This window comes from Dasypus novemcinctus, chromosome 22 (genome assembly GCF_030445035.2).
Source record: "Dasypus novemcinctus isolate mDasNov1 chromosome 22, mDasNov1.1.hap2, whole genome shotgun sequence".
Taxonomy (NCBI): Eukaryota; Metazoa; Chordata; class Mammalia; order Cingulata; family Dasypodidae; genus Dasypus; species Dasypus novemcinctus.
The window spans coordinates 63,835,053-63,856,030 of record NC_080694.1 but is presented as its reverse complement, the minus strand read 5'-3'; the positions used below and the strand labels follow the sequence as shown (position 1 = coordinate 63,856,030).

The 20,978-nt window shown below is 40.6% G+C and overlaps 1 protein-coding gene and 1 non-coding gene across 8 annotated transcripts; one reads left to right on the top strand and one right to left on the bottom strand.

Annotated features, from left to right (window-relative positions):
- The first annotated feature begins 1,937 nt into the window (after positions 1–1,937).
- Positions 1,938–20,978, top strand: ZSCAN23 (zinc finger and SCAN domain containing 23). Of its 7 annotated transcripts, none has more exons than XR_011647082.1 (6): positions 1,967–2,063; positions 2,776–3,244; positions 3,469–3,616; positions 3,956–4,579; positions 14,098–14,631; positions 18,922–20,978. XR_011647082.1 is itself a non-coding variant. In XM_071211022.1 (5 exons), exons 2-4 carry the CDS (start codon positions 2,837–2,839, stop codon positions 4,564–4,566), a joined length of 1,167 nt encoding a protein of 388 aa, XP_071067123.1. In that variant the 5' UTR covers positions 1,938–2,063; positions 2,776–2,836; the 3' UTR covers positions 4,567–4,579; positions 18,922–20,978. The 7 variants fall into 7 exon arrangements, 4 of the variants coding, with proteins under 4 accessions (XP_071067123.1, XP_058141373.1, XP_058141374.1 ...); XR_011647081.1 differs by having other exon boundaries at positions 18,909–20,978; XR_011647080.1 differs by having other exon boundaries at positions 14,098–15,037.
- On the bottom strand, positions 16,378–16,507 carry LOC111759340 (small nucleolar RNA SNORA38). Its single transcript, XR_002793361.2, has one exon. It is a non-coding gene; the product is annotated as a small nucleolar RNA SNORA38 (small nucleolar RNA).

The window sequence follows — 20,978 nt, the reverse complement described above, 5'->3', positions numbered from 1 at the left end:
GTAGTTCATTCATTTTCATTGCTGCATTTTATTCCACTGCATGAACAGACCTCAATTTTTGTATCTGTTCTACTGCTAATGGACATCTGGGTTGTGAGTTTAAAGCTGTCACACACACAAAAATATTAAGACATGTCTCTAGTTGCATACATATATGCATTTCTGGTGACTGTATACCTAAGGTGAAGCTGCTAGGTCATAGGTTATGCATATGTTCAAATTTAGTAGATCTGCCAAAGAATTTTCCAAAATGGTTTTACCAGTTTCCACCTGCATCAGCAATGTATGAGAATTCCCAGACCTCTATAGCCCTTGCCAACAGGTGGCACCATGAATTTTTAGCAAGGATTTCAGCATTGGGTTTGTGGTCCTTTAAGAAATACCTAATGAGCTCTCATAATGGCAAAATTCTAAAGCTTTGAAACATACAGTTAGTGAGGCTGTGGGAAACCAAGCACTTTCACACATTGCTGTTGAGAATGCAGTGTTACCTCTACAAAGGTAACTCCCTTCCCCTCTGTTCATTGCAGCATTATTTGTTAAATCTGAAATTGGAAACAACCCAAATGCTCATCCCTATGAGATGAGTTTAATGAACCATGGTACATCCACACAAAGAGGTACTATGCAACTACAACAAAAAGAGAAAAAAGGATTTCAATGAACATATTGAGAATGATTTCCAGCCTATTTTGTTAAGTGATAAAGTAAGATGCAAAACATATATATATATAAAATGCTTATTTTTGCAAAAAAGGGGGGGTGGAAACATAGGATAAATAAAAATAATGAAAATGGGGCATGAGTGTAAAAGGGTAAAGGGGTTAGAGGGGGGAGCAAAGCTCCTCTGAAATACCTTCCTAATATGATTTTGATTTTCACTAAGTAAATATTTTGCATGTTTAAAAAGGGAAAAAAAGGAAAGGAGAGCAAACCCTAAATGTGAATGCAAACAAAAATGATTATATCAGGTTTGTAACATAACCATATGGAGAAAATAATTCAAGTAAAATATGTATATAGAACTCTATCCTCCCTTATAGGCATATAATCCAAAAAACTGCAAAGAATTTTAAACTCCACATAATAGGTGTGTTGTTGCTAGTGGTATCAATGGTATAATTTTGAAACTGTTATAAGAGAGCAAATTGAGTGAATATATTGTTGGGAGTCAGGGTTTTCTCTGTGGGAGAAAAGAAAAAATATGCAATGAAGAAATCTGTTGAGTTGTATTTGAACTAGAGGTATCCTAAAAAGTCCTGATTTTTTAAAATAAAAATTTCCCAGCTCTTGTTTACGGAGTGGGTGAAGAAGCAATGACATATTAGTAGCAATGAGCTTATCTACTGCTCAGAACCCAGTTCTTGGTGTTCATATTCCATTACGTACTGAAAGGAATTATGACTTCCTGGAGCAATGGTTGATTCCAAGTCTGTGGCTGGAAAGAATAAAATGAGCGTAGAATATCTTGTAAATAAGAATACCTTGTAAGAAAACTCACGGGGCCATGTCAAAAGGACACAGAGACCAGCTTGAAAGAGTTCCCATTGATCAAATTCGGAATAATATGAGTATCAAAATTAATGACAGTAACTGGTTACAGCACTGAATTTTAAAAGAATCCATGAATTCATTTGAATAAGAATTTTGGGGATGGGGAAAAGGAAAGCGCTTCTCTGCACGAAATGCCAGCTAACCCAGGTGGAAGCAATGTGCCTCAGTTTCGTCACCTGTAAAAAGGGGATAACTGTCCATAGCTCACAGGCTGTAATGTGGAGTAAATATGTGTAAAGCGCTATGTGAGATGTTACTGTGGGGACCCCCGGGAGGAAATACGCTCTTCCACTCAGCGCCTCACTGCGCCTCGAGGGGCAAAAAGAGAGGCGACCACGGAGCCGTCGCAGCCTCCAGGTTCCTAGAGAGAACACGGCAGAAACGCTCTACCGCCGGCCGCTGTGACGCACTTCCGGCCTTTGTGGTTTCTCGTTCTCCAGGCTGCGGCTGTCAAGAGTTCCGAGGCGGTGTGTGCAGTTCTGGGGCCGTCTCCTCTCACGGATGCTTCGGTGAGCTTCGGAGTCCTTGAGGGCCGGGGGCTGCCGCCGAGGGCCGTGCACGGCCACCCCGGACGGGGGTGGGGAGAGGCCGGCGAGGACTTTCTGGCCGGAGCGTGCGGGCGGGTGGTGGGCAGAGAAGGCTGCCCCGTAGCCTTGGAGGGGGCTCGTTTCCTGAAGGACAGCATCTTTACCGCCCCCTCCGCCTTCTCCGCCTTCCGTCCATTCTTGAGCCCCTCAACCACTCTGTCCTAACACCGGTGCCCCTATGAACTCCCCCACCTGCTCTTAGAACCCGAATAGATCGGGATAGCGAGGAAGATTTGTTATTTTCCGACATGTGACCAACGTGCCTGTTTACTTCTATTCAACCAAAAACATACTATAAGTCTGGTACCTTGTCATTCAAATGGAAACCCACTATATTCAAGCTTACTAGTTTGTGCTGTTTCATTCAGAATGATCAAAATGGTCCCTTCCTTCAATAAAACTCCGGATTTTTTTCGTTTTTCAGTTTTCCTTCCCATAGCAAGTCAGATATTCCAGATTACCTACATCAGTATTTGGGTGGTTCTTATTGTTAACCATACATTCATTATTCTCTCTTCATTATACAAAGTGACTAATTTTTGGTATAAATACTCCCAGGTATAAATGTCTGGCTGTCATTAGCTTTTCTACATTTTTATGTTTTTTTCTCTGCAAATTATTTCTTATATCTCAGGAGTTCCAGAAGAAATAAAGTGAGAACTACCCAGAATAGATTCTGAACAGTTAAGCCTAAAATGGCCACAACTTTGGCCCTTCAGATTCCGGAGATGCAGGAGGAACCTCTAGCAGTGAAGGTAAAGGAGGAAGAAGAGGGCCATACCTTTGGGCAAGAACCAGGCCTGCCAAGGAATAACCCTCATGCTAGAGAGATCTTCCATAGACGCTTCAGGCAGTTCTGCTATCAGGAGACACCTGGACCCAGGGAGGCTCTTCGAAGACTCCGGGAGCTCTGCCATCAGTGGTTGAGGCCAGAGATACACACGAAGGAGCAGATCCTGGAGCTGCTGGTGCTGGAGCAGTTCCTGACCATCCTACCCAAGGAGCTCCAGACCTGGGTGAGAGAACACAACCCTGTGAGTGGAGAGGAGGCAGTGACTGTGCTGGAGGATTTGGAGAGAGAACTGGATGAGCCAGGAGAGCAGGTGGGAAGATGGGAAGACTTCCAGGGGCCGGTATGTGGTGTCAGTGCAGTAAGAGGAGGGGATTTCTTTATGCCTGACTTGATCTGCTGTAGGCTCTTACTCTCTTTGCTTTTGGTTTTTCTTTGCCAGCTTCTTAGTCCTTCATTTCCTATGCAGTGGCCCTGAGAAGGCCTTCTTCTGTAATGGCATCTTTCTGATGATCAACTATCTTTAATTTCCACCAGGTCTCACCTCGTGCTCATGAACAGGAAGAATTTGTAAAGGAGAAGACACCACTGATTGCAGCCCAGGAGTCATCAGGTGCCCAGCTCCAAAGCTTGGAAGAGCAGCTTCAGTGTAATTTGCAAGAGGTGTGCCCAGTTCAGGCGATTGGTGAGGATTAGAATTTCATCAGGAAGCCCTCCTCATTCCCTGAATATTCAGCAACTCAATACCTGTTTATTTAGTGTGTGCTGTGCCAGGCACTGTGCTAGGTACTGGAAATAGCGTGATGAATAGGGCAGACCTGCTTCCTGCTCTTACGGAGTTTACAGTCTGGTAGGAGAGGCAGACAATTAAGCAGTTATCTCCCTGAGGTTGTGTATTACTGTTTTTTAGTGAGGAAAGTATAAAGGAAAAGTGGTTTTTTGTCCCCTTTTACCCATACCTGCAACCACTTTTTTTTTCTGTCTTTAGAAATACAGCATTCATGTGATGCATTTATTATTTCAGTTGGCGAGGCTGAAACTTGGAATGTGGAGTTAGCCCCAAAGAGAAAGATTTCTAAAGAAATGAAATCTATGGAAGTACCTGAAAAACCGAATGGTGGTATTTCTCAGGTTCCTGATTGTGGAGACACCTGTGACCATGAAGGCAGATTGGAAAGGCAAAGGGTATGTTCTTTGGTGGAGAGACCCTATGTGTGTGGTGAATGTGGGAAAAGTTTCACCCAGAATTCCATCCTTATTGAGCACCAGAGAATACACACGGGTGAGAAACCCTATGAATGTGATGAGTGTGGGCGAGCCTTCAGCCAGCGGTCAGGCCTATTCCAGCACCAGAGTCTTCACACTGGGGAGAAGCGCTACCGATGCAGCGTTTGTGGGAAAGCCTTCAGCCAGAACGCTGGGCTTTTCCACCACCTCAGAATCCACACTGGGGAGAAACCTTACCAGTGCAATCAGTGCAGTAAAAGTTTTAGTCGACGTTCTGTCCTCATTAAGCATCAGAGAATTCACACAGGCGAGAGACCTTATGAATGTGAAGAATGTGGCAAGAACTTCACTTACCATTGCAACCTCATCCAGCATCAGAAGGTCCACCTTGCAAATGAATCCAGCTAGCTGCTGGGTACAGGTAAGGCAAAATTTCCTGACATAACACTACGCAATCTAGCAGGGGTACTGCTTCTTACAAGTTTCTCTGTCCCTGAGAGAATAGTAATAGTATAATCTCTAGCATAGAAGGCTCCAGGGAAGCTAGTGAAAATGCCATAAGTTTTATGCAGGAAGAAGTTTAATAATACCTTAAATGCAGTTGTTTGTCAGTGATAGCCATAGCTTTGCAATATCAAATATTCTTGTTTTGATTTGATCATAATATTTACTGTAGACATTATCACACACACACACACGTGCAAGAAGTTTTCTAAGTGTATTTCAGGAAACTGTTCTTCAACCAATTTTTTTAAACTTTACAAAAAATGCTTTTAAAAAATTACACGCAACCTGCTTATAATGTCAAAGTCTGAGAATTTTGAAGTTAATCTTAAAATAATTTTAGTAAAATCTCTAATTAAACGTCCTGACCTCTTTCCACTCTCATAAGATTTGACAGTATGCTTTATAACCTATAAAAGGAAGCAGATGAATCTTCCCATGTAAATGTACAAGAGGCTTCCCTTCTACAGCGTTTTGTAACTCAGCCTTCAGTCAGGAACCCAGGGGTTGAAGCAGCCATGTTATTAGCAGCTCAGTGACTAGTTACAACAAATATTGTTCATTATTTCAAATCTGTGCAGACTAAAACTTGGTTAAAAATCTTATATCTCACTTCAGATCTTTGTTATGAAAATATAGCCCTCTTTACATATTTCCTGTGACACAAAATGAGCATTTTTGGCTTTTATTTTTTCTTCTTCATTTAACTTTATTATGAAAAAAGTAGAGAATGGAGTTTGATGACTCTCCCATGTTAATTCCTTTTTATAAGCCCCACCCTTCTCAGCATTACTGATTGATCACCAGGGTCATACATACAAAAATTTCTTTCACTTAATATTGATTGAGACTGGTTACAAAGCGTCATACTGGGTCCAGGAGACAAAGAAATGGAAAACTGATGGTGATAGCAATCTGGTTTGAACCAAATACGTAGCAGATAAGTTAGGAATAATAGAAGAACTGTAATGACTTTATTATTTATTTTTACTTTTTTCTTTTATTAAGGGTATTTATTTGGGGTAGGAGCTTACAGATACCAGGCCATAAAGCATAAGTTACTTCCCTTACCACAGTCTATTTCCATGTATTGGAGCAAGATGGCTGCTGACATCTGCCAGCGTTCAGGCTTCTTGGCTTCCTCTCTTCCCAGGGCTGGCTTCTCTCCAGGCTCAGGGCTCCTCTTCCTGGGACTCCAGGTCAAGACTCCAGCAGCAAAACTCCAACAGCAAAACTCCAACATCCTGTAATGACTTTAGAGGTCACTTTCCCATGCCCTTATCTGACAGAAAGGGAAAGAGAGGCTCTGGAAAGTAACTATCTACCATCATGCAGCTAGTTAATAGCAGAGCTGAAAATAGAACCCTGTCTTCTAATTCCCAGTGCAATGTTCTTTCTACCAAACCACTAGAAACATTATATCACTAAATAGAAATCATAAGTATATGGACTATATAGGATTTATAAGTCATTGAGGGTTTGCTTTTTATAGTTGAATAAGCCCTCTCATCTCTGTTTTGATAAATGCACAGCCCTGTTTCATTTACAGCGGAGTTCTAGGAGACTCCCTCCTGCCACTTATCCCTCATTTGAGGTATTTTATTTACTTTTATAGTTACCATTACTGTTGTTTTTTTGTTTTTTTTTTTCCTTTTTGTTATTTCTACTTGACTTGTAAAATTTAATTTACTTAGAGAAACTTTCCTTTTTTTTTTCTTTTAGAAGGAACTAGGGATTGAACCCAGGACCTTGTCCATGGGAAGCAGGCACTCAAACCACTGAGCTACACCCCCTCCCCCTTAGAGGAACTTGAAAAAATATATATTCTTCATGTGATTCAAAAGTCAAAAGAATATTTTAAAAAGTCCCACCTTTATAGGTATACCCTGCTTACAGGCAGTCATTTTAGTAGTTTTTTAATGTATATTTCATTGTTTCTTTATATAAAGACAAGAAAATATGAATATATGATCTTATTTCCCCCATTACACAGAAATAAATAGTATACTATTTATACTCTTCTATACCTTGCTTTTCTTCACAAATCCATATAATCTGGAAAGATTTCAGCATCATTACATAGAGAGTTTCTTTGTTCTTTTTACAAGTGAACATTGTTTCTCTTGCTGATAACCTTATGGTTTAACATACCCCTATAGATACAAAATAACTTTTTAAATTTTATATTTTGTTTCATTTTTCTCCCCAATTTAGTGGAGTCAAGCTCATCTATTTAAAAGCTAACTCGTCTACATGAGATAGGAAATAGAGTTTGGCAACTAGAATTGTACGTAATTCCTATAGAGAAATGTAGAAATGATACAACTGGGTTATATTTTTCAGTTTAATGTACTTGGTTCTATTATATATTCTTTGACCTAATTTTTCAAACTATTTGTGTAAGTGCTTTTGGCTAACTGTGGATATTATAAAAAATCCTAAGTTTCCTCAAGAATATAACTATAATTTTATTGTCTCTTGAGGTTAAAATATCCCCAAGGGAAATACACAGTAACTTTATAGTGAAGTTAAGGGGGAAAATATAGATTTAAGTTTGAAAATCAACTTTTCAAGTCAATATACATTTTTTTTTTTAAAGATTTATTCCCCCTCCGCCTCCCCTTTGTCTGCTCTCTGTGTCCATTTGCTTTGTGTTCTTCTGTGTCCACTTTCATTCTTGTCAGGCAGCACCAGGAATCTGGGTTTCTTTTTTGTTGAGTCATCTTGCTGCTCTCCATGTGTGCAGTGCCACACGTGGGCAGGCTGCATTTTTCACATGGGGTGGCTCTCCTTGTGGGGTGCACTCCTTGTGCGTGGGGCACCCCTACATGGGGGGCACTCCTGTGTGGTATGGCACTCTGCTCTTTGCGCATGGCAGCACTGTGCGTGGGCCAGCTCACCATATGGTACAGGAGGCCCTGGGTATTGAACCCTGGGCCTCCCATATGGTAGGCGGACGCTCTATCAGTTGAGCTACATCTGTTTCCCTCATATACATTCTTTACAGTGATATAATACTAATACTATAATAATCTGAGTTCATAAGTATCTTAAATACCTCTCCATGTGCTGAAGAACATGTTTGGATAATTCTATTACATCAGTTCTTAAAAGATTTAAAATAAAATATGAACAGATCAAGCTTTTTAAAGGAATCCCTTATAATAGAGTGAGTTCTTGACTCCTGCAATTGAAGGCTGAAATTTTGGTTTGATTTCTGCTTGATGTTTTATAGCTTCTCAAAAACTCTGTTTTCTCAATAACTGGTAAAACATTAAGAAATAAAAGGTGTTATCTATGTTGTAGACACAGATGTATCACTTAGACTATAACAGTGATTAACATGATTTAAATAATTGACAGCTCACCAAATTTTCCATGTTATCTGTTACTAATTGTGTCAGTTCTCTTATGCTAAATTACTTTATCTGGGATACAGACTCCTCATTAGTTGAGGAATCATATTTGACCCAAGATAAACAATGGCATGTAGACCTTGCCTTTTCTATGATTATTCTAATTCTTCCTTCCCAGAAGTTCTTAATGGCCTCTCTTTCATATTTCTAAATTTTGCTCATGTCTCTCTTGTCTTTTTTCTAACCCAGCTCCTTTTATTCATCTCATGAAGTCTAGCCTTCATCTCCTTTAATGTAGTCTCTGAACCAGTATCCTCCTTGTCCTCTTGAGAAGGAGAATCAGAAAGTGTCCTTTCATGAAAGCTAAGCCTTATTCAGCAGGCCTTTAGAAACTCAGGTGTGAGGAGTGCCTTAGATGTGGTACTTAGGTGTGAGGTAGTCACCACCTCCTGGTTTGAAATAGTCTGTATTAACAGAGCTGTTGGATTGGGTTAAAAAAAAAAAAAAAAAAAGTTGAATGGCAGGGAGGATGACAGTATGCCTACAAATAAATGAAACCCGCCCCCCCACCACCACCAAAAACAAACAAACCCAGTTAACGTAGCTAGTCAACTAATGTGAAGCTGTTGTGAATGTTTCACCAGACAAAATGGATGCCATCTTGGGAGCAAAGGAGTGTTTCAATGGTATAGGGAGGGATAGAATAGTGTGGAATGCCTGTTTCTATATTGTAGAGGAAAGTGGGAAGATAGGGCACTGGATCAAAAGCTTACAGGGATAAGGCAAAGAGTGAGACCAGACATTATGCCAGTTAGTTTCATAAATATATTTAATCCACATAATTCATTGACTGTAGAGCCAGAATCTTCTTATCACTGCATGATACCAAAGAAAACTGCTAGAGCTGTCACTGCAGCCACATTTAGCAGTTATTTCAAGATGATTCATGAGGTCATTCACAAAGTAGGGGTGCATGACCACCTGTTACCATCCCTACATTCTTTCGGCTTTTTGCTAATTTAGCACCAAAGAGTATGTAGTCTGGGATCTACAAGCCCAAAATTTGCTGACTGGGCTATTCAGAGGCACCTGATTTATTTAAGGAAAGATTTAAAACAGTGAAGAACAAGCCAACACCAGCCCCTGACAAACTTTTTTTCTTTCTTTGAAGGCCCTTGATCTTCAGGTGGGGGTAGGGGACAGATTTGAGTATGCCTGTGCCGTCCCCCATCCTAGGGACTTGATTGGGCTCACATGTCCCTGTAGGGGCTGAAATGTGGAATCACCCATAAGGCCAGACAGAGACCCTGAACCATAAGGGAGGGTCTGGTGGGATAGGTCACTGTCCTCAGGAGGAGAGAAAAGATAAGCCTGAACTGATCTCTAGGTGGAGGCCCCTTTCTCCAAGCAGTCTTCACTTAGAAGAACTCCCCAACTCTGAGGAGGTATAGGCAGGTACCTTGGATATCCTGGACAGGATGCCCTATACCCCCACCCCTCCCGAGAGATCACAGGACCTGAGAGGGTCTGGCTAAGGTTCCCCTCCCGGACAAAGAACCTGTCTCTGGATCCAGACCCTTTTCCATGTCAGCCCCTTCAGACGCTTCAGAGATGCAGAGAACTGGACACAAACACTTAAAAAGCCCTGTCTAGGGAAGAGGACTTGGCCCAATGGATGGGGCGCCCGTCTACCACATGGGAGGTCCGCAATTCAAACCGCGGGCCTCCTTGACCCGTGTGGAGCTGGCCCATGTGCAGTGCTGATGCGTACAAGGAGTGCCATGCCATGCAGGGGTGTCCCTCACATAGGGGAGCCCCAAACACAAGGAATGCACCCAGTAAGGAGAGCCACGCAGCACGAAAGAAAGTGCAGCCTGCCCAAGAACGGCGCCACTTACATGGAGAGCTGACACAACAAAAAAAGAAACAGATTCCCAGTGTTGCTAATAAGGATGGAAGCAGTCACAGAAAGAGTATGCAGCGAATGGACACAGAGAGCAGACAACTGGGGGAGAAAGGGGAGAGAAATTTTTTAAAAAGCCCTGTCTATGTGGACTACCCACTTCTCAGATGCAGACACAAACTTAGCTGCGGGGAAGACCTATATGAGGTCCATCTGCAGATGAGTTCTTGGGATTAAAAGGTGGTTCCCCAGCAACAATCTGCCAAGTGCAAGGGCAAAGACTAGTGAAGAAGGATGGTCCAATGATGGGCCCTTAATTCTGATGACTATGCTTGTGAGCCCATGTGCTTGAAATTTCAACTGGGCCTAGAGCTGTAGAGTGCTTAAGAGTTACCTCCTGAGAGCCTCCATGTTGCGCAGATGTGGCCACTCTCTGGGCCAGACTCGGCATGTGACTGCATTGCCTTCCCCCTGGTGTAGGACATAGCTCCTGGGGATGAGCCTCCCTGGTGCTGAGGGATTACTACCAGTCATCAGCTGGTGATGCAACTGGAAAGAGACCTTGAATGGGGGGGGGGGGGGATGGTAAAGACAAATGAGTTTATATGGCTGGGAGACTTCAGGATGAGTTGGGAGGTCATCAGAGGGGTCACACTTGCACACGTCTCAGCGGGATCCCAGAGACAGCCAAAGTAGGTACAATCCCAGGTACTGGTGCTCCTGAGCAGTATGGAGACACACAGGTTGTATGGTCATGGCAGACGGCTCTGGAGGTCAGTGCTTTGCTGGTGGGCCCTACTTTGGAATTCATGCTCCCGAGTGTGATGGAGTTGGGACTCAGATGTGACCTTTCTACACATGCCTCTTCTGTCACATTTACTGAACCTGTGGTTGGCACTGGGGTTGTTGTATACTCAGGAGACTTGAATCTCTGGACTGCCCATGTGCCAGCTGGGCCCTGACCCTCAGCAGAGTTGCAACACCTACTCTCTGGCTCGTTGAACTTACCCAGGTCAGCTAACTGGGGTGAAGATGGTCAACCACCACACCAGGGAACCAGGAGTGTCTACAGTTGCAAGCAGGAGAATCATATCCAACAGCCATGTGGGATCTAAGCCCCCTCTCAATTCAGAGGTGCAGTGGACATCACCATCCCAGGGTCCACAGGATGGAGGAATAAAATATGGATTAGGGTGGACTTACTGGTATTCTACTATAGAATTATTGTGACTCTAGCAATGGAAAAAAAATGTGTCATTGATATGGAGACAGTGGCTATGGGAGTTACTGAAGGCAGGGAGAGGGAAGAAGAGGTGAGATGGAGGGCACTTTTGGAACTTGGAGTTGTTCTGAATGATATTACAGGGACAAATGTGGGACATTATATACCCTGCCATAACCCACTGAATGTACTGGGGGAGAGTGTAAACTATAACCCAATGGTATAGCAGTGCTCCAAAATGTATTCACCAAATGCAATGAATGTGCCACACTGATGAATGAGGTGGTTGATGTGGGAGGAGTGGAGGCAGGTGGGGGGTGGGGTATATGGGAACCTCTTATATTTTTTAATTTTGTGTGATCTATGTATCCTTAAAATAAAAGTTAAATTAAAAAACTAACAATACTATGGAGAATAATAAAAAATGATAGCATGAGAATCAAAAAGGAAAAAAGGTAGTTCCCTCATACTTTTCAAGGCCGTTTATTCTAACCAGTTTATCAGTCTTCATAAACTCCTATGAATGATCCTGATATGGCATGTTTGTACTGCAAAGGCTTAGCACTTTTTAAAAGTACTTTACCGTAAGGTGATCCTCACAGTTGCAAAGCAAAGGGAATAACTATGGCTAATAGGGTCAGAAGTTAGCACATTCATCAAATGTTTCTTGAGTACCAAATGTGTGCCAGGCTCTATGTCAGAAAAGTGGGAATAAATCAGATAAAGAGATACTCCCTACCTCCAAAATACCTTATAGTGTAATGGGGAAGACATAAGTACAGTGTAGTGTGATAAGTGCCTTCAGGAAAATTAACTGTACATAGGGGAGCCTTTAGGAAAGAGAACATGGGGAGTTGGTTTCCCTGAGTAGGCAACAGTAGAGCTGTCTCAGTGTGACTATTAGGAGTTGGGAAGCAAAGAAGAAATGGACTTTGGGTAATAGATATAATATGCGACAAAGGGATGAGAAAACAGTTTAAGAAAACTGGAAGTAGATGAAAGTGGGTGCATTGGAACTCTGGGGCAAAGAGTAAAAGTAGACAGTAACTGAAATGTGCCAAGGAATTTAGACTTTTTAGGGCAGTGTGCTTCTCCATCTTTATGTCACAGCATATAGAAGAAAGGTTTGTGTGCACAGTTATACAGAAGCGACCAGGTCAAGGGATTCAGCTGTCCTAGGTCTGCCTGGCTATGCCATAAGCCAATGAGATTAGTACTACTGGCACTTTGGTAAGCCATTTGAGGCACCCAATGAACTGTGGCATTGCACATAGATGGGAAGGAATGATCTACTGAGTGGGGATTCTCTGGATTTAAGCAGGGAAGTAATCTTACAGCTTTCTAGAAATAATGCAGAAGGAGTATGGTGAATGAATTGGAAGGGGTCAAGACTGAAAGACAAGAGTCCAGGGGGGAAAAAAAAAAAAGAACCAATACCATAAATTGGAAGTAAGGCAGTGACTATGGAAATGAAGAAAGGATGGAATGGAGCTATGTTAATGAGGTAGCTTTACCGAAAGTTGATGACTAATTTCATGGAAGAAAGGGAGAGAGAAATCAGGTAAGTGCTGAGAGCATGGCCTGGCACATACTAGGTAATAAACTGTTTTTAAAATAAAATAAATGTCAGGGGTAATTAGGCAGGTTTTTGGATTGGATGGTTAGGTGAATGTGGTGCCATTTTATAAGAGATGGGTAATATTGGAAGAGGGATTGGTTAAGAGGGAAAATTGATGAATTATCAGTTGTTTTGAGTTGATCATATGACATACAAGTGGAAAGGTCTAATATACTGCTAGATATAAAGGTCTGGACTTACAGAGAAAGACTGAGGTGAGAGATTTAGATTTCTCAGAAGAGAGCTGATGCCATAGAATGGATGAAATTGTCCAGAATGAATGGTGCATGAGAAGAAGGCTGGATCTCAACTTTGGATAACCAGACATTTCTTAGTAGGCAGAAGAAAAAGAGCCATAAATGAGGCTTAAGAAATTGTGAGACAGAAAACGGACTTTGGCCCAGTGGTTAGGGCGTCCGTCTACCATATGGGAGGTCCGCGGTTCAAGCCGCGGGCCTCCTTGACCCGTGTGGAGCTGGCCATGTGCAGCGCTGATGCGCGCAAGGAGTGCCGTGCCACGCAAGGGTGTCCCCCGCGTGGGGGAGCCCCACGCGCAAGGAGTGCGCCCGTGAGGAAAGCCGCCCAGCGTGAAAAGAAAGAGCAGCCTGCCCAGGAATGGCGCCGCCCACACTTCCCGTGCCGCTGACGACAACAGAAGCGGACAAAGAAACAAGACGCAGCAAAAAGACACAGAAAACAGACAACCAGGGGAGGGGGGGAAATTAAATAAATAAATAAATCTTTAAAAAAAAAAAAAAAAGAAATTGTGAGAGATATATATTTATTTAACAAGCACATATATAACACTTCCTTAGTGCCAACTCCTGGTCTAAGTACTTTACAAATACTAACTCACGGGAAAACAGCCAGAAGAGCGTAGTGTTCTGTGAAAGGTAGGGAATAATTAGCAGTGTTAGGTGTTGCAGGGACACCTAGTAAAAAAAACAAACTGGAAAGTACCCACTGAGTTTGTGTGCTGAGGGGGCCTTGATGGATTGACTTGGGGGCCCGTGATTTAAATGCAGGACCCCCAAATGACATGCACAGTCTTCTCTTCTAAAATTAAAATGCCTTTGAAAACACCTGGCACAGTTCTTGGCACAGAGAAGTTGAGTTGTAACTATTAATTAACTAAACTTTTGATGTACAATACAAGCAAGCAAAGCTTTTGTATTGCTGTTTGCAACTCTTCATCGTCTGAATATTTTACTGAAGTTTCTAGATCTAAAAGCTAATAGAGTCTTGTGTAATCCCAAAGTAACTGAATTATCTTGTCTTTTAATTAATTTTGTGTCATTATTCTTACGCCATTTTTTGCTTGTTTTATCTTTTGTAGAGTTTCTTTACCTTCAAATCATTGCCTGGATCCCAGCCATTCACTCTGAGTAAATATGTTCTTAGTTTGGAGGTGATCTCTGTTGTCAGTGATCTGGTACACCTTAGCATCAGCCTGAAACAGGCTCACTGCTGCACTCAGCCAGTCTTCTGGGCTGTTCCACCCATGAATGGATTCATTCGGACCCTTCTGGGCTGCAGAAAAATGGAAGGAATGTCAAATAGTTAAAGAATCTAGCCTGCACAGAAACGGAGCTTCCAGCCAGGTGTTCTTCAGATGTAATTTCCAGCAGTTCTGCTATTAGGAGTCCTCTGGGCCTTGAGGGGCCCTGAGCTGGTCCCAGGCTCTATCCGTCAGTGGCTGAGGCCAGACATACACCCCAAGGAGCACATCTTGGTACAGCTGGTGGAGTAGTTCCTGAGCATCCATTCTGAGGACTCCAGGCCTGGGTGTAGAAGCAGCCCATAATGTGGGGAGGAGGCTGATACTATACTGGAGAACTTGGAGAAGGAGCTGGCTCATCCAGGAGGAAAGGTGAGGTGAGGAAGAGATGGTCTATTATCAGAAAGCTGGCAGTATCTCCCGAGAGCCATAAGAGAGTTGATATCTTCTCACATGTAATGAGAGGAAACTGGCCAACATATGCGGACCAGAGTTATGCTCCCCTGTGTGTGTTTCCTCCTCTGTCTTTTTATTCCCTGCCCTTGCAGATTGAGATCCTTTCTGCTCTCCCATGCTGTGTCCCATGGTAATATTGAGATCTTAAGCTCCAAAACTCTCAGCAAATACCACCCAGTCAAACTGAATCTAATTGTCCCCAGGTGCCACCTGCAAATATTTTATCTGGCAGCAGCAGAGAACTCAACTGGGATCTAGCTCCAGCCAGGAAAGGCTCAGCTCAGCTCTGAATCTTGGGAGCTACACCCTGTTCAGGAGAAAGGTGAAGAGATTCCACTGGGGAGAAGTTAGGAAATGCTGGTATCTTTTTGCATTTTTCAAAATGAACTTCATCAGTAAAACCTTTGCATACTTTTCACTTCATCTCTGATGTCTGTTCCAATTTTAACCTGTTCCTCTAAGCATTTTGTTTTAACCTTGATCATAATTCTTTTCTCCCTTCACCTCTTTACATTAAAATTGTTGAAAATCCTGCTACTCTCTATCTCGTATCACGATTCAGTTTTTCCATTCTAACTACCAACTTTCTTGACCACCTATCCCAGAGGCAGCAGAACATTTTTTTATAATGAAGCCAATAGAAAACTATCCAAAAGCTACTTCATGCGATAGATAAATTTAAAATGTTCAAATGTCTCATTTTTAAAAAATGAGTTTAGAAAACATAAAAACTTAGTTTTCCATGCTCATTGGGAAAGCACACACACATACCCAAATGGAATTATACAGTACATATTGTTTACCACTTTTTTTTTTAATATATCATGGACATCTTTCCAGGACATTTATATGTAATATATACATATAACTGTCGTACATTTCACTGTATAGATATCAAATTATTATTTTTTAAAGATTTATTTATTTCTCTCCCCTACCCCCTGTTGTCTGCTCTTTGCTGTATGTTCTTCTGTATCCGCTTGCATTCTTGTCATGCAGCACTGGGAAACTGTGTCACTTTTGTTGTTGCGTCATCTTGCTGTGTCAGCTCTCCATGTGTGTGGCACCACTCCTGGGTGGGCTGTGCTTTTTTTTTAGCACAGGGCAGCTCTCCATGCGGGGCACACTCCTTGCGCATGGGGCACCCCTGTGCGGGGGACACCCCTGTGTGGCACGGCACTCCTTGAGCGCGGCAGCACTGCACATGGGCCAGCTCACCACATGGGTCAGGAGGCTCTGGGTATCAAACCGTGGACCCTCCATATGGTAGACAGACGTTCTTATCAGCTGAGCCACAACCTCTTCCCTCAAATTATTTTTAACTAGTCCTAGAGGGCTTTTAAGTTGCTCCTTGTTTTGTGTGTGTGTGTGTGTGTGTTTTAGTACTACCAACTAAAATCCACAAACTCTTTTATCATTCTTTTTTTCTTGTTTTTATTATGAGAAACAAAGTTCATATGAAAGGAGAACTGTGTAATGAACCTGTCATGCAACTTCAACATTATCAAACATGGTCAATCTTGTTTTACATATAAATACTCATTCCCCGTATCATTTTTCCATGTGATTTTGAAACTTATCTCAGGCATCATCTTTTTTAACTATAAATCTTTTTGTATAGCCCTAGAGGCACTCCTAAAATAAATGTTTTTTTTTTTTTTCCTGTGAGGGAAGGGGTGATCTTGAGCCTGTGGGGAGCAAGCCGGCTCCAGACTTCTCCAAGCCCACATCTCTTTGGCTCCAGTTTTTATGTCCAAGGATAGGAAACCACAGACATGCCTTTGTAGGAGGGTTGTATTCTTTTTTTTTAAACGTAGCCATAATGCTATTATCACACCTAAAAATTGTTAATTCCTTAATATCATCAAATTTACACTGGTCTCAAACATATCATGAAGTTTTTGGCTGTAGTTTTAGCCTATTTGAGTTAGGATCCAAAGAAGAAAACACTTTATGATTGGTTGATATGTCTCTTAGGTTTCCTTTAATATATATTTTCTCACCATCTTTTCTTTCTCACCCTTGCAATTTACTTGTAAGAAATAAGGTTGTTTGTCCTATAGAATTTCCTGCAGTCTAAATGTTGCCGCTTGCATCCTTCGATGTTGTTTATTATGTTCCATTGTCCTATTTTCTGTAAATTATAGTAAACCTAGAGGTTTAACCGAGATCAAATTGTTGTGGTTTTTTTGTTTATTCATTTGTTTTTTTACTAAGACAAATGCACTTATTTTGGCAAGGTGGCATGTTCTATCAGAAGTTTATTATTATCTAGTTGTCTCTATTTCCTGTGATGTTAGCAGCTCTTGATGGTCAATACCTAGATCTAGTAATCCATTAGGGGTTCCCCAAATGGTGATATTGTAATTTAGTCATTCTTTCTTCATTTAATCATGCTGGAATATTTCTGTAAAGAGCTACTTCCCCTGATCTACTCTTTGGTTACCCAGTATTTTTTTAAATAGAAAAGACCAGGTAAGTACTTGACTCCCTCCATTTACCCTTGTTTTTTTTTTAAATCAGTTTTCCAAAACAATGAATTAGTTTGCTATCCTCTAACAAAACAGCGGTCAATTATTAATAGTAATAGTAATATCGTTAGGAGCTCATGAACTTTTAAAGTATCTTTATTGAAGCCCATATTGTCTCATCTGTGGGCAGAAGGAATCTCTTCAGTTTGGCTCCTGAATCTTTATGATTGAGGATAGTAGTCTGATAGCTTTCTTATTCTATGGTTTGACAAGATATACCAGGCCTGTCTTAAGATTTTCCTTCCCCAGTTCTGGAGTCAGTCATTTTTCCAAGGAGCCCTGACCTGGTAAGTGGAAAATGGTATTTGAAGACCAAAAATAGGGCAATTGGAGTATTCATTGTTTAGTTGGTCATTGTTCCTAGGTCTCAGTGTTAAAATTTAAGAAAAAATATGTATCATAGGTTCACATGGTTAGTTCCAATTCAAATTCAATACTACATGGTCTTTACTTAATCTCTTATTTTTCATCTTTCTCTCTTTTTGGAGAATTCTCCTCTCTATGACACCAGAAATGAAAGAGTATCAACTAATTGGTCATTTGTTTTATCTCACAATATATGTACAATAGCCTAAGAATAATCATCTCAATATAGCCATTAACAATATGATTACTATAAACAACACAATGGTGGTGTGTGTGTGTGTGTGTGTGTGTGTGTGTGTGTGTGCTTTGCCCCATTCTTTTTTTAAGGTATGTCTCACTAAGGATATACAAAAAAATTACTGTTAAATACAATTCCTCTTTTGTGTGATTATGCCACCACATGGATACACATTTTCAACATTTAAGTTTAATTTGTTTCATTTTCAGTGCTTAGAGATGACTTTTTATGTTATTTTTTATTTTTGTTTTAAAGAGATGACTTTTTAAATTTCATTTTAATTTTATAAAATATTAAGTTGGTTTTAAATGTTAAATCTTTAAAGATATTTTCAGAGAATTTAATTCTGTTCCTGTTCCCTTCTTTCTCTTCCTGCCCATCCCCATAGGTAACCTGTTCTTGCTCTTTTTTGGTTTACCCTTTCATTGTTTGTTTTTTTAATATAATCTTACATATACGCAACCCTCCCTTTCTTAAATATCTTAAATAGATGCAAACTATAATATAAAGTCATAAGTTCTTAATATACATCTATTTTATGTAAAACATTTTTTCTTTTTTTTTTTAAGATTTATTTATTTATTCCCCCCCACCCCGTGTCTATTTGCTGACGTCTTCTTTCTCCACTTTTGTTGTTGTCAGCGGCATGGGAATCTGTGTTTCTTTTTGTTGCCTCATCTTGTTGTGTCAGCTCTCCATGTGTGCAGCACCATTCCTGGGCAGGCTGCACTTTCTTTTGCACTGGGCGGCTCTCCTTACGGGGCGCACTCCTTGCGCATGGGGCTCCCCTTCGCGGGAGACACCCCTGCGTGGCAGGGCACTCCTTGCGTGCATCAGCACTGCACATGGGCCAGCTCCACATGGGTCAAGGAGGCCCAGAGTTTGAACCGCGGACTTCCCATGTGGTAGACAGATGCCCTAACCACTGGGCCAAGTCTGCCGTCTAAAACATTTCTGTTCTCTTTATTCTAGCATGTACTTCCAGTAAGTGCTTATTGAATGAGCAATGAATGAGTGAGAGATACATGGATTGGTGAATTATGCTGACATTTTCACAGTCTCTTTTTTCAGATGATTTGTCCAAAATGGGGAATGAGAAGGTGCTTCCAAAACAGAAGAAATCTGAAGAAATAACATGCCAATCGGGAAACACTGTCAGATTTGATGTCAATACTCTGCAGAACTCTGGATAGAAGTCCAAATATATCAAGGAAGACAGAAATATATCCAGAAAAATACCACAGAGAGAGATGGCATTAAGTGTGATAAATGTGGAATGAATTTTATTCGGAATTCTGTCCTTATTCAGCATTAGAGAGCTATGCTGGTGAGAAATCCTATGAATGTGATACATCTGGGAAAGCATTTACTGAGCCTTCAGACTTCATTGGAAATATGAGAATTCACACTGGAGTTAGACCCTACAAATGTAAAAATATGGGAAAGCTTTCAGTGCAAGCACTGGGCTTATTCATTATTCTCAAGAGACCCTGAAATAAATGTGATGAGTGTGGAAATGCCCTTGGTCAGTGGTCAGACTTTAACCAGCAACAAAGACTTCACACCAGAGAAATGTTACTGGTGGAACAAATGTGGTAAAGCTTTCGGTCAGAACACAGAATATTTTTTTTATCTCATAATCTATATTGGAGAGAAACCTTTTCAGTATAATCAGTGTAGGATGAGTTTTCATCCAAACTTACTCCTTCTTAAATACTGAGAACCCATTCAAGAAAGAAGTTAGGAAGTCTTTAGCACTTCATCTGACATTGAAAACTCATAAGTGGTTAACATCCAAAATTGGCAAGACAGAATTTCTTCATACCTGACCACTGGATGGATTTGATGAAAATCGGTCTTTCATAATGTCCCAGAAAATCCTGTCAGATTTAACAGAGCAAGTCATTCACTGTTTCCTTAATAGTCTGATCAAATAAGCTGCATTATTTTAGTGAATCAAAGGGTGGCCGGTGGACCTGTTTAACAGTTCAAGTATCCAGATGTTTTCCCAGTTTCTCCAAAATACAATTCTTAGAAAAGTTTGGACTATTTAATATTTTCTAGTGAAAACTTAAGTTGTATATAAAATATAGGTAGGAATGTTAGAATATTTCAAATGTTGCTGCAGTGTATTTTGTCAAGTCAAAAAATTAATTCAACATCTTTTTAGTGACACCACAATGAATCTTTGGGCCAGTCCTAGCTATGTTTTAATATAGCAGAATAAGTAGTCCCCTAGTGAGACTACAAACAAGAAAATGCTTCTTTTTTTTTTTTTGAGGAATCTTTAGGGTAGGAGGGTAGCAAACTCAAATGCTCGGGCTAAGCAAGTAATTCTAAATGAGTGAAGCAGTCCTAGAGTCAAAAACAAAAAAAAATTATTTTGCACTGCATTAAGGATTCAAAAAAGTTGCCAGAAAATGAGCGATTTAATTGTTCGTTTTGGCCACCAAAACATACTGATCTTTTCAAATTTTTGAGTATAGTCTATTTCAAGGAAAAGTTTAGTAAACTTTACTGCTGAATCATTTAAATTGTTATCAATTCTAATATGCTTAAATCATCATGAATTTTCATATTGGTCATTAAATTGTGGCTTATGCCGTTACATAATCAGTGTTTCACAACTTGGAACCAACTCTAGCATGGAGGATCTTTAAAGTATATAAAAGGAAAAGTAAACAAGTTTCATTACCATTAGGAAGATGTTATTTTCTTAGGTGTCAGGAGCTTAAGGGAATGGAATCCTGATTTAAACAGAACATGTATTGGCTGTGAGACTAATTTTCCCTCAACTTAACAAATCTAGCCAAAGAGTAAATTTCTGATTAAAACAGGCTCCCTCTTGGTTCTTTCCAGTCCTCTGTCTTCAAACTACATCAGTGCTACAATATCGAATTTGTGAAGCCCAGGATACATTCTGTAATTATATTCTTAAACGCTTTCAGTTCATCAGTTATAATGAGAAACTCTATACTAATCTCAAAATAAAACCAAACTCATTAATTATATCCAAGTTGAAATCAATTAAAAATGAGATGTATAATTTTAAGTTTAATTTTTGAGTTGATAAAACGTGATTGCTCTTATATGGTAAACTTATTGCAAAGAAAAAGCCTATACTGAAA

Coding starts and splice junctions, on each gene's coding strand:
- ZSCAN23 (XM_071211022.1), top strand. CDS start 2,837: ATGGCCACAACTTTGGCCCTTCAGATTCCGGAGATGCAGGAGGAACCT. Junction 3,245..3,468: donor TGGATGAGCCAGGAGAGCAG/GTGGGAAGATGG, acceptor AATTTCCACCAG/GTCTCACCTCGTGCTCATGA. Junction 3,617..3,955: donor GTGCCCAGTTCAGGCGATTG/GTGAGGATTAGA, acceptor TTATTATTTCAG/TTGGCGAGGCTGAAACTTGG.